Raw genomic sequence first — 13,097 nt, 5'->3', positions numbered from 1 at the left:
CATCGACCATTGCATGGCAAAATTTTTCAAATAATTCGATATTAAGGATTTTTCATCCGCATAAAGATACGTACATGGGTACGTGGCAACAAGGCAAACTTATTTCTGTCGGGCGCCTTGCTGCTGTTACTGCTGCTCACAACTTCCTAGTCAAAAGAATTTCTTCGTGCGCAAATAACATTTATCATCAACTGTGCGGTGAATTTAAAACTCAAACATTCACAAGCAACATATAATAATCCAAGCCCTTCTGAACGGTTAGCTTTGTTGTTCAAATCGTCCAACCAAAACTGAACAATTAATTCGCTAGGAAGCGTCGGACGATTGTATTCTACTTTCATTGAAAGTGTTGTATTCCCAGTGTTAAAATTATTGACCTGCCTACTGTATCCTGTGGATTAAACAGTGCGTTTTGTACCATACAAAAATAAGAACCAAATGCAATTGTCATAAACGTAAATACCGCCTTGCTTCACTTTATTACGGATTAAATGGTAATATAATTTTCGTGGTTATATACAGATTAAGAGAGATATTACATAGTTGCATATTGTTATTTTTTTTTTAATTCTTTTTTGTTTTACCCACAAGATAATGTTTGTGTATGGAGTAATGGTAGAGTTATAATACGACAAAAAAAGTCGAGGTAAGCCCTGTAGCCATTTAAATTAATATTGAATGTCAAAATAATTGATTTGTTCCATCAATGCAGTAAATTTATTTAAATTTTTTTCAGATAGCAAAGCTGGCCACTGTTACGCACAGCAATCGAGTAATTGGCTTTTGTTATTACCTGAGCCGATGTCAATTTTCGAGTACATGAAGTACTTTGAGCATTATGGGTATTTTGGATCGAGTTTCATATTGGTTCGGAAGATAACTTGACAAAAATTCAAAGGCGTTTAGTCGAAGAGAGGAAGAAAAAAAGAAAACAAGTAACTGAACTAACATAAATAATCACTGACGAAAAGAGAATCAGATATATATAAATTTTTTAAACTTTTGCTAATGGTACTTAGACGAAATCGCGCTCATCCTCCGAGTACAAAAATGGAGGAACCAGCAAAAAAGAAACAAAGAATTATCAATAGTGACGAACAAGATGAAAACAATAGTATGACAACGGCGATGGTGACGGAGATAGAAAGCTTTCAAAACAGTCTCCTGTCGCAATGTCTGTGCAATGTCCCTGTGAGCAGTTTGAGAAAACCGTTCACTGGCAGTACGGTTCAGGCTGGTGATGGTACCTATAGAATGACGACACTGTCAGAATGGGAGCCAGACAGAACATTGCAATTCATTAGTGCCCTTCAGCTGCTCTTTGATCTAGCAATAAAACAGAATACCAGAGGTATAATGTGTAGCAGAGTGGCCGACGTGTGTGAGGCTCTGTCGCGCAACGAGCACGGTATCATAGACCAAATACTAGATTTATCATGTTCACCAAATAAGTTCATATCATTTACCGCGAGCAGAGCCCTAGCCTCTTTCTTCATAGTGACCAAAGAAAACATTGAATTGTCATGGCTGGACAGGCTCACCCAGTCTTTGGTCAGCACGCACTCACCAAGCCAGATGCTGTTTACTTTGGATGTTGTTAAAAGGGTGGTCGAGCACAAGGACGGCAGTACTCATCCGTTGGAGGATGGCGAAAGCCTTACTTCGCCCAGGAACTGTAACACCTTGACAATATCGGATCCAGAGAGCCTGGATAGTACCCCGGTAAAAGCGATGTGCGTCAAAGCTCTGGAGTCAAAGTGGAACATTTTAGTATCAAAGTTTGACAGTATTTTAAGCTCCTATACTCCTCAGCACGAATCGGCGGTTATAATGTTCCTAGACTTGTGGGAATCCATAATATCCGTTAAAGCCAACCTGTCTGTTGTTGATACAAAACTGTTCTACTCCCAGCTTGACAATCTGGTTGTTCTATTGAACTCCAACGTTCCTGGCATCATTTGGAGGCACCTTTTGGGTTTACTCAATGAAGTGCTTTGCTACGGGAGCACGTTGGCTCTTCAAGATGTTCTTCCCGACGAGCCGTGCTCATTGGCTCATCTGGTTGTCCGCGCCGTTAAAGACTGGAGGCTCCTGGATGCTTTGCCGTATCGCCATGGATCAGGGAGATTCGGAGGCGGCTCCGGGGACGGAGATCGGCCTTTGCTACAGAAAGTGATTTTACTCGTTCTCAAAAGTGTTGCTGTCACAGTAAAGGAAACACGAAGCGATTCCAGTGACTCATCTCTTGGCTCAGAAGCTGAAGATCTTGATGCGGACATGGCTGTTATTGAAAGAAGCATAAGAGAAGTACTGCGTCAGTTGGATCAGTGTGTGAAATCCCTTATGCCTTTTCATCCAGAAACACCACTGTCTCAATGGGTTGTCCAAATGTTTCACGACCAAGATGATTTCCTCATAGAAGGCATGGTTTGTTGTTTGGATGTTGCCGTTGGTCTATTTTATCGGGGACCGCCCCAAAATGATCTTGGCCACATGCTCAGCCCAACGTTAACTTTTGTTCAATTTATACGTGCAGTCTCTCACGATCCGGATGTACTTTTAGACCTTCTAGTTAGCAATGAGACTTGTTTTCTCTTGTATCTTCTGAGATTCTTGAAATACATCAGGAGAAATTGGTCAGAATTTATAACTTGTTGCGCAAGAGAATTGGATGATACAATGACTGTTTTAATTCGGCTTAGGCTAGCGATAGACAGGCTTGTATCCAAGGCTCTTTTTCCATACAATATAAACCCTGTTCTTCGTCTGTTAGAAAAGTGTGAGTCATTTTATGAAGGAAACATTGAAAATTGATCGAATATTCGCGAGTTGCATATAAGTAGAAAGTAATTTTTACTATTGTTTCTAAGGGAAGAATTGTTGTTTTCCTTACTGTACATATGAACAATTCCTGATGAGTAAGATTGTACATGTATTTTTATAAAATATATTTTAATAAGACTCTACATCTCCCATCTCATAAAACTGCAGTAAATTTTACTCCGTTGATTGGGAAGAAAACAGAGGCATAACTTAGCAATATTGTGCTCAGTTCTGGCTACCAGCAGAAGTTTTAGGTAAAGTATGTATGTATGTATGTATACAAACGCACAAAAAAACAAAAAACTTCGTGCAAGCTATGAGATTTTCATTTTGTTACATGGAGTGACTATATACAGTAGAAAATCGATAAATGACATCTTGTAGAGTAAAAATAATACATTTCCTGACGTCAGGTCTCACAGCGCCAGATTTTCGTTGCCACTCACTCCTGCTGCAGTACATTTCAAATTCCTTTACTTTTGATTGGTAATGTTTTCTAAATTATCAAATAATCGTTACCAAGAGTCTGAAAAAATATATTTCTGCATAATACTAAATACAATTAGCAGCTTTTATAAGCTTTTCTAAGGTTCTTGACGTCTTGAATTGCATCATAATGTCAATCCTTTAACGACATACTCACAGAATATGTTTATAGGGCAATATTTAACTCTAGAAACTAAGTTTCATATGAATATATGTACAATTTGCATTCTGTACTAAGCTTTTTTGCATTAATTTTCACAAAGAAATCATATGCTATGCATTTCACATATTTAATTATGTATTATTATGAAAAGTTATTAGTTGTTACTGTGAACATAACGAATGCTATTTATACTGTAGAAACGAACTCCAATTATTGTGTAAAAAAAACTCAAGGTGCTACAAGGTTAATTAAATTTACAACTACCGATTATGGTGAGACATAATCGTCTTTTTGTATATGCCAATTTTTATCAACTGAGACACGAAGCCATAGAAAAGTGTATTTAAAAATAAACAATTCATGAAAAATACGTTACACACGTTACTTTCATTGGGACAAAAATAAAATAAAAACGAATGAGTAATGCAACTTGCACCTTTGACATAAAAATTTTTATTTTTTTTTAATATGGATGTCTTATAATAGATTGTGAATATTTATTTTTACTGTTAATTGTACATTAGAGTTAAGAATTTTAATTGTATAAATCCGCGTTTTTATGATGCGATATTTTAAATATTTTTATGTCCTTTGTATTTCTTTTGTTTCATTTAATCCATCCTCTTGGAACCTAAGTCTACGAGAACAACTAGACCAATTATTTTTTCGCTTTTCGTAATTGTTTACACACGAATGATACTTGGTAATGTGAAGTTAATGACAATCTTGATGTGACGTTCTAGTTGAAGAAACGAAATTTCACTATTTAACGAGTAAATCCGAATATAACTTTTTTCTTAAGCTTTGATTTCTATTGTTTCATTAATAGACGTCATAATCAAGTAAAAACTCTCGTTTCAAAGAACAGAAACGATTGTACGTTTCATTACATGTTAGTAATGCATTATCGGTATTGATCATTAATCGATTACTCAGAATGTGACTTCACTGTACTTACAACTCCATTCCTGATCTTTTCTACAGTGCGTCTAGGTAAAAGTAGCACTTCTATAAATTTGAATATTTGTTACAATGACTAATTACATTTATTGGTGTTCTTCATTACTGTACAAACTGCCTCTTTAGGTTTGACTAAGGAAAGATTTTCTGTTTATTATTAAAACTTTACGAAGTTGATTGAGCTGCTTCTTTATTTGTTATTTGGTAACCATTTACGTGTAACTTTATCTTCACCTCAATCGAACGCCCCTGTATTAATTTTTTCACCCGATAACATATTTTTTTTGTAGTTTACAAATAGTTAGACACATTTATATTAGAATGATGATAATAGCTGGATCAAGCTACTTCTAAAAATGTAACCATTGTTAGGAACGTACATTAAATGCAGTCAATCGTTATTTGAATTATAAATATTGATGGACACATGTCGATAAAATTCGATTACGGGATGTCGATTAGTTTTGCATGACTATAACTACGAATGGTAGAGAACTGACAATGATCTCAATAATTTATTTACTTTCAATTTAAATAACAGGCTGGAATAGAGTCTTGTACTATCACGGTTTGTTTGCTCTTTATATGAAATATCTGTACCAAAGGTGGTTTTGTATTAATGCAATTTGACCTATTCAAATTCTTACAAACGTTGCGCAATTTTAAAAATAAAATTTCCATGATCTTAATTATTATAATAGCATCAGTAACCGAATCAAACTGTTCGATTTACAGGCAATAGCGTACGTAACAGTTCTACCTTTATCAATCAAATTATTTTTGGACTGTTCTTACTAATATTCTGGCAATAATATCCATAGCCAGAGAACATTACGATATTCTATGAGTAATCACAAGTACAATGATATGTCACTGCACTATTTTCATGAAACGTAGCTTGAATATTGTATTAAAATAGTGCTGTGACATATCATTTCACACTTTATGCAATCTGGATTGATCTGGATAGAATCCCGAAACGTCCCTTAGTTACTGCCTAAAAATACATCAAATTATAAAAATAACTCTGTTGGTAAGGGTGCAACAGTTATATACCCTTAAAGAGCCGCGAAATTTTTTTTCTATCGTCAGAATGCCGTTAATATGATCAAATTTTTGTTGTAAAGATTGTTTACACGGTTTACCCCTAGCCTTCGCAAGAATTCTCAGATAATTTCAAATTCTCAATGTCATAGTGAAAACATTGGGCTTCACTCTTGACAATCTTTAATAAGTACCAAACCACTTTCACACTTTTTGCATCGTACAAACTTTGTACATATATGCCGTATCTGTTTAAACTTTGTACTGCCTATTTATTACATGCTTAGAGATAATTCCTTTGGTTTCCTATGAAAAAAGTAATGTAACGTGAGTACATCTGCAGTAAAATTTTTCATTCCTATCCTTATTGTTAGATCCAATTGTACTACCATATAGTCATTTGAAATTGAGGTGGAAGTTGACATCCACAATTATCGATCATTTTTTCCCAATAATAGGCTTCAGGGTTTTACACTTAGGGTCTTCAGTTTATGGCTATGATATACAAAATTACATCCATTGTTTTTGATCAAATTACGGATTATGGTTCCTTGCACCCAAATTGAGCATTGCGGTCTTATTGTTTCATTGCGAAAGGAATTTCGCCCTTCAATTCATTGTTGGAACTACGGAATGTTTGAAAGCGATGGCACTTATATTTAGTAATAAAAAGCACTTTCCCAGTGCCTTCGGAGTGAATCTCAGCTGATTTCTTTTTGTTACTCACACATAAGCAAGATGTACAGGTAAATATCTTCACTGTATACTGCAAAATGGCAAGAGACTTTTTGAATCGTTGGTACAATACTTATTCCCTAGGCCTATTGACTTAGTGCCAAATAACGTTCAATAATGAAACTTCAATGAAATTGCAGTAAATGTTGTCATTGTCAACCAAAGATATATGAAGACCTTACAGAATTCACGGGTTGAATTATCACAAACGATAAGGTATCTTCGAATCATTAGTGTAGAAATTATTGCAGAGAAGTCTGAAATTTTCCAGTATTATATATTTAAAAAATAGTTTTCAAGATATTTGACAGGCAAATTCAAAAGCTGCCGTAAAATCAATATGGTTGCATATTGAGACACGATCATTTTCGGTAAAAAATAGCTACCAAACATTATTTGAAGTGAGACAAAATGATCGTAAAAGAAATTGAAATATGATACCATTTACTAGATTCCAGAAACATGAGAATTTATGTTGAACTCAGTTGAACACGTGCCGGAGGAGCCAAAAAAAATTATCTGATTTTCATTTTTGACAATGGAAGTCAATGAATGTATATACCTGGAGATGCCGAACCAATCCCGATTCATCTCAGTAAACGAAAAAATATTGAAACGTATGATTCATTTTGATGAGTGTCAATCCAAAATTCTCATCAAAACGTATTGCATGATTGAAAAATCAATCCGAATCAATCGTTCTATTGTTTTGAATATGTGTCTACAAGATTTGGTTCTTTCAATTTTTCACGTTCGAAATGTAACGCAGTTTGCATTCAATCCAATCTGCAAATACACAATTCCGTATCCACCTATTTCTGTTGGATTTTTGTGAACAAATTTCAACTTACCTGAAATGAAGTTTAATACGTCCTCAACAACTCAAATTCTATCGATTAATTTTCGTTTGAATACTGCAACTATTTGGATTCATGTGAATTCGTGAATGATATTAGTACTTTCATAGTTTACTATTGGTTTCTTTTTCTAAATCTTGTTCAGTCCGTAATGAAATATTCCGAATGTTTTCATGGTTTAGGATGGAATTCTTTGCACATTTTGGATTACACTATAAGAATAATTACTTGTTTTTCAAAACTGTAACAACACGTGTAAACCCCATGTAATCAATAACCACTTATTGATACAGAAACATATTCAACTAGTCATCCAAAATACTGTTTTAAATTATATCTTTGGGATCGGAAAAATGGATTCAGTCAAATCAAAATTTACTATTTTTTTAATCTTTTTTCGTTTACTGGGATTCACTATATTCTTCAGTCAACGCATTACCGCTCAAACTTTCAATATTTCAACTGCATTTTACAATCACGTATACAAATATTTTCAATGCTGATCAATATCAATTTTTTTCTTTTCTTAGTTTCGAGAGTGAATTCGAATATTCACGCATTATACAAATTTGATATTCTGTAAATAAACAGATAAAGGGATTTAGTTGGGGGAGGGGGAGTGGCTGAAGCTTTAACCCCGTGAAATACTGATGCTAGAAGATACTAATTTTTTTGGTTGAATCGTTTTTAATAAGAATTGACACCCTGGAGTTATATGAAAATCGAACCATTATTAAAAACTTTATAAAATTAATATTTTCAAACGATTGAAGAAAAAAAAATCTTGAAATTTGATCGTTTGCCATAATGTATAAAATCCACTAGAAAATTACAAGATCATAAAGTCAAGGATTCTGAGAGATGGTGCGTTTTCAATGCGGATATAGTAGCTGCTTTCGATACTATGCGAAATTTGATTTGATTTCATTTGAACAACCGATTCACCACAGATATATCTTTGTCAAGAACTCTGTTATCGAAAGTAAAATGTAGTAAAATCACCCATTACTGGGTTACAAATTGAGATTAGCAGTCAACTTCATAGCTTCGCTCATAAAATCGAAACAAAAGAAGTTCTTAACAAAGATACACCTATAATAAGGTATTATACTACATCACTGTCTATCTTCGTTGTTTCTTGAAATACTATATTCAAAATCTTGAGGAGTTCTTCACGGTAACTTCATTGTGTTGGAAATTAGGTACGATCAATCTCAATCCGTTTATACTGTACTTCAGCAAAAATTTTAATTCTAACTGCTTGGGAATTTTATAACTGTTCACTTGAGAATTTGCATGGAGACTATTTTAATATCACCTTATACTTTGTGTCAATAACATCGAGAGATTGAGATAGGAACAAAAACAAGTTAAGCTTTGTCTTAATTCTAATAGAACTTGTGTCCTTGATTTCGAACAGTATTTCAAGCAAATAATACAGCACGTATGACGTTGAAAACAGTTATTTCATAGTTCAAAGAATATCTGTGTCCAATGAATACGAAAGCAAACGATTAGCTATAATTTTATTGCTGTGACCTGCATTGAATATGCATTTTCTCCCGATATTCTTACCTCTATGGTTTGGAGAAGTTTTAGTCGATTCTAGATATCGTTCCAGAAAACCAGTCATTTCTAATTTTATTTACTTCAATCCGTCCAAGAATAATAATTTTATACAGCCGTTAAAAATGATTCAATTTAAATTTAACGTCAGAATATCAATTTTTATTACAAATAATGTAACGAAAAAATTTTAATTCTTCCAGTCAAATTTCGACCCCCCCTCCCCCCGTTCAAAGAAGCAGCTACTGGATTTTGAGGTCGCAAGCTATGGCTAGACACATGCTACATACAGTGTTTGAAATCGTTTTTAAATAGAACTATAACAATGAATATACAGTAGATATTTACAATAACATTCTCACAAACAGACTTTCGACTCTTCAAAAAATTCAAATTACCTACATTTCTACATACGCATGGGCAATTCTAACATGTATAAAAAAAAGTAGCTTAAAACGAAATCGAGTGTTATATATTATTATTTGTGTTTAGTCTCTTGAGAATAATTTCGGTGCAAAATTATTGCAGTAACAAAAACCAAGCTGTGCCACTGTATAATATTCCCATTTAATATTAATTACATTATCCGTAAATAACACGTCACTGTAATAATTCTATTAAGGAAAAATAGAACTGAAATCGTTTTGGTACCCAGAGTCTACTATAGAATCGGCTAACAAAGTAAACTACGATTTTGTCAAACTATTTTAAAATTTGAACGTTATAATCTAAGATTATATAACCTTGCAGAGAAGGTTGAATCCACAAGCCACTCGAAAAACATTTATACAGTATATGACGTAACAAATATGCTGTTTCGGCTTTGGTGATGTCACATGCTCATACCTTCAAGTCAAATGAGCATAATAGTGACGTATTTTCGAGTAGTTGGTTAACTACGTAAAATCAGATATATTAAGTAGACTTACAATCCAGATACTAGTGCAAAATTTGAAAAAAATTTCATTTATGTGTGTAAGGCATGGCACGCCTGTAATTGAACTCACTGCTGCAATAAATTGACGATAAGTGAGAAAATTGACTACGTGTCGTAGTCTTCATCGATATTGGTAGTGTTGCTGTAATTGGACGTCGGTTTATAGGTTGTATTTACGTTGTTAGAATTTGTTGACAAATTAAGTGGGTTTACTTCCGTGTAAAAGTTTGGTTGGCTAACATTAAACGTTGTAGACAACGGCGATTGAAAATTCGAGATCGGTGTTTTAGTACTTTCGCTCGACAAAGCAGCACTGGGAAATCCAATCCCTCTGTTCTCTCTTGGGTTTTGGCGAATTGGTGTAATGGTTGCCGACGATACCACATTTGGGATTCTGTATACAGAAAAAGACAAACAAGTTTGGATTTTTTTCATGATCAATATAAAAACATCATGCAACTTGTTTGCTTTAAATAATATCTATTTCACCAAGGATTCATTTAAAAAAAATCATACCCTGTAACGTCATGTCTTGAAATGGGTGGATAAATGGCTGGGTTTACTTGCACATAAGGCAACTGAGGTGCAGGAGTTGCTGGCGGTGTAGGTACCTCATCGTCGGGGCTAGTAACATCAGGAAGTCCCTTGACCAAGTCTTTCAAAAAGTCGAAGCGACTTTCAGAAAGGATACATTGCTTCCTTTGGGAAAAAATTCAAGTCTTAATATATTTGGTACGAGATAATTCATAATAACTGACGTGTGATGCAAATACTTACATATGAGACGGACTAAGAGTTTTGGCATTTTTGGCACTCGTTATTTGCATTGTTTTCGTTAACAACGACTCTACAAATAACTCTAGGGTTCTAGGTGAATTCCGAGTTAAGGACATCGATAATGTGAAATAAATAAGAAAAAAACAACAGATGGTGCACTTCTAATAGCTACTCTAGGTGTAAAATATAAAAAGGATATAGATTATGACTGGTACAGCTTGAGCAACTTTTCCTACTTCTTCGTCCGTTTGCATGATTTTCTTGATACGTCCCTTTGAAAGAAAAGTGGTAAAATCGTGAATGTATTGTCAAGTGTGGTGAATTTAAGGTTATGTTTTCATTGAAAAATGTTGACCTCAGGTAATAGTGACAGATTGAGGCCTTGAAAAAATTTTACAAACATGCTAATTGATATAGTAAATTCCAAACCATAAATTTATAGAATTTTGATTTCAAAATTGATCAAGTCTATGGGGTCTATAATAAAAATAAATAATGAAATACACGATGATGTAGGGTTCGGTTTGTTTAGTATGGTTAGTGTAACTTACCGCTGGGAAACGAGCATTGTATTTTTTTTTCTTGCTTGGCATTGTACAAAATTATAAAACGTAGACTTTTCACAAATAAACACCATCAAATTGTACACATTACCATAAACAAATTATTATGACTCGAATTCCCGAAACGAGTTTTGTTGTCTTAATTTTAGCCTGTGAATATCAACTACTTTCAACCCTTTCAACTACGAAAACCTCGGCGCGTTCTAAAATCAGCTTCCAGTGAGATTTCTGCTGCAAATTACCACACACTTGTAACATCCGACCGGAACGTCCGTATGTTTTATCGACTATTATTACTGCATGTCACTTTTATCAACTAACCAAACTCGAAGTACGAGAATCTTGTTACCATAAGGTACTAAAACAACTCTCCAACTATTTGGAATATCCCTAGATGGAAAAAACTATGACATTCACTAACCAAAGCTTAAAAACCATGTTACGAGATCTTCGCACGACAAAGAGCTATAATATTATTATAAGTTATTATATATCACTATCATATTAACACCATAATTAACTAACACCATTATATCCAAGTATTATGTAACATTCGACAATGCCATTTGTGCATTCGGAGCTGAGAGCTACACTGTAAGCAACTTACGCTATACCATACAGCCTGGAGTACAGAAGACCGTAAAAACATAGATAAATGTATAACCAATATAATGTTAAGATAGCACTGCTGCAATAATCCATGAAACCAGAGACTGTAAAACCTTCAAAACCCTGAATACCAATTATCCAGCATGAATCATACTTTCCTCCGTAACGCCGTATTATAGGCAACACGCGCAGCGTTTTGAAGGCAATGCAGATCTCCAATATGGAGCCACACAAAGCTCCATCTAGAGAAAACATTAAGAAACTTAACGACGAAACGATTGAAGGTAAATCAACTCGCAATAAACTCGAAGATGCATACGTGGCAACACCCACTAACAGGCAACCAACAAACATAAGAAAAACGTTCTAGAAGCTTCTAAGCCGATTTATATCAATATAAGAATTAATAATTACAGAAGAGATTTATATACGAAAGCACACACGTAAACCTGCTCTAAAACTACGAATTATCAAATTGTTAAATACCCTAAATCTGTTAAAATAGTTATAACACAAACACCTAAGAATATTCGCAGCAGCGCGATCCTAATAATGTTAAGCAAATAGCACCTATGTCTCATAAACAATCGCTATTGTACTCTAGGTGAATAACGACAGTAATCAATTATAATACATATGCAATTTTACATATTTACACACTATAAAATTAACAAAACGACGAATAACCGATATGACAGTCTTAATATATAGACTTTGTAACGAACAGGATAGTAAGAATATTTAAGAAGTAAGCTACGACTAGATTTCAGCGCATCGTGACCTCGAAAATGCACATGGCACTAACGTACACCATGAAACACGGGTCACCTCTAGCGCATACGCACAGTGATTACCATATTAGGAAATAACTGCTAAAATCGGCCCGGCTCCTAACGCCCACGGGGGGGAAGAAGCACGGTAGCCGAGGGGCCAAGGGGGGCTTGCTGCCCCAGCACCAAAGCCCACGCAGAATGGAAAATTACAGAGCAACGACCCTGCACCTACACCACCGCACCAGCGCAGCGTTATACCATATGTAAAAGCTTGCAATATAGGAATAGCTAAAGAACTAAGATCACAGGCGTGCATGCGGCGAAGATATCGTGCCCTAAATCTAATTTCTAGAAAAAGGGGGAAGGTGCACAAAAGTTGACGAAAGCTAAAGAAGGGGATCGTTCTGCGCAACGATCAACACCTATAAAAATGGCGACCGATCATCGGATCGTCCTCTTGGTTTCTACCACTAGATTCGTCATCTTGTTCCGGTACAGTCTCGCGGTAAAATCCTTTTGCCTTTTGCATTTAAACTTTTCGTACAACGTTACTCTGCCCAAAAGTCCAGCGAGCTTTCAGCTCCATTTTGTCATATTAATTTAAGATCTTACGCTAAGTAACTCCGTTTTTGTGACTCGAAATATTGAACTTACAAAATAAATCCAAGTTAATCAAAGTATCCAAATATATGAAAATCAGTCATTCCGTTAAATCCTTTCACCAATCTACGCTGCAAGTCATCATATCCAGATTATTCTCAGGAGGTAAGTCAATTAATTAAATCTTTTATCCAACAATTACTC

The 13,097-nt window shown here is 34.8% G+C and overlaps 2 protein-coding genes across 4 annotated transcripts; one reads left to right on the top strand and one right to left on the bottom strand.

The window, feature by feature from the left end:
• Nucleotides 1-4,609, top strand: LOC107222932 (protein lines). Of its 3 annotated transcripts, none has more exons than XM_046745757.1 (3): nt 1-494; nt 592-646; nt 737-4,609. In XM_046745757.1, the coding sequence occupies exon 3, from the start codon at nt 1,009-1,011 to the stop codon at nt 2,812-2,814; it is 1,806 nt and encodes a 601-aa protein (XP_046601713.1). In that variant the 5' UTR covers nt 1-494; nt 592-646; nt 737-1,008; the 3' UTR covers nt 2,815-4,609. The 3 variants fall into 3 exon arrangements, with proteins under 3 accessions (XP_046601713.1, XP_046601715.1, XP_046601714.1); XM_046745759.1 differs by having other exon boundaries at nt 1-646; nt 737-935; nt 1,020-4,609; XM_046745758.1 differs by lacking the exon at nt 592-646.
• On the bottom strand, nt 4,276-11,346 carry LOC107222900. Its single transcript, XM_015662435.2, has 5 exons — nt 10,900-11,346; nt 10,548-10,620; nt 10,349-10,442; nt 10,088-10,270; nt 4,276-9,965 (listed from the first exon to the last, which is right to left on the bottom strand). Exons 1-5 carry the CDS (start codon nt 10,939-10,941, stop codon nt 9,677-9,679), a joined length of 681 nt encoding a protein of 226 aa, XP_015517921.1. The 5' UTR covers nt 10,942-11,346; the 3' UTR covers nt 4,276-9,676.
• Nucleotides 11,347-13,097: the final 1,751 nt, after the last annotated feature.

Source organism: Neodiprion lecontei, chromosome 7, assembly GCF_021901455.1.
Source record: "Neodiprion lecontei isolate iyNeoLeco1 chromosome 7, iyNeoLeco1.1, whole genome shotgun sequence".
In the NCBI taxonomy this organism is placed as follows: Eukaryota; Metazoa; Arthropoda; class Insecta; order Hymenoptera; family Diprionidae; genus Neodiprion; species Neodiprion lecontei.
Note: the sequence above shows the minus strand (reverse complement) of the source record. Positions and strands in the feature narration are given on the sequence as shown.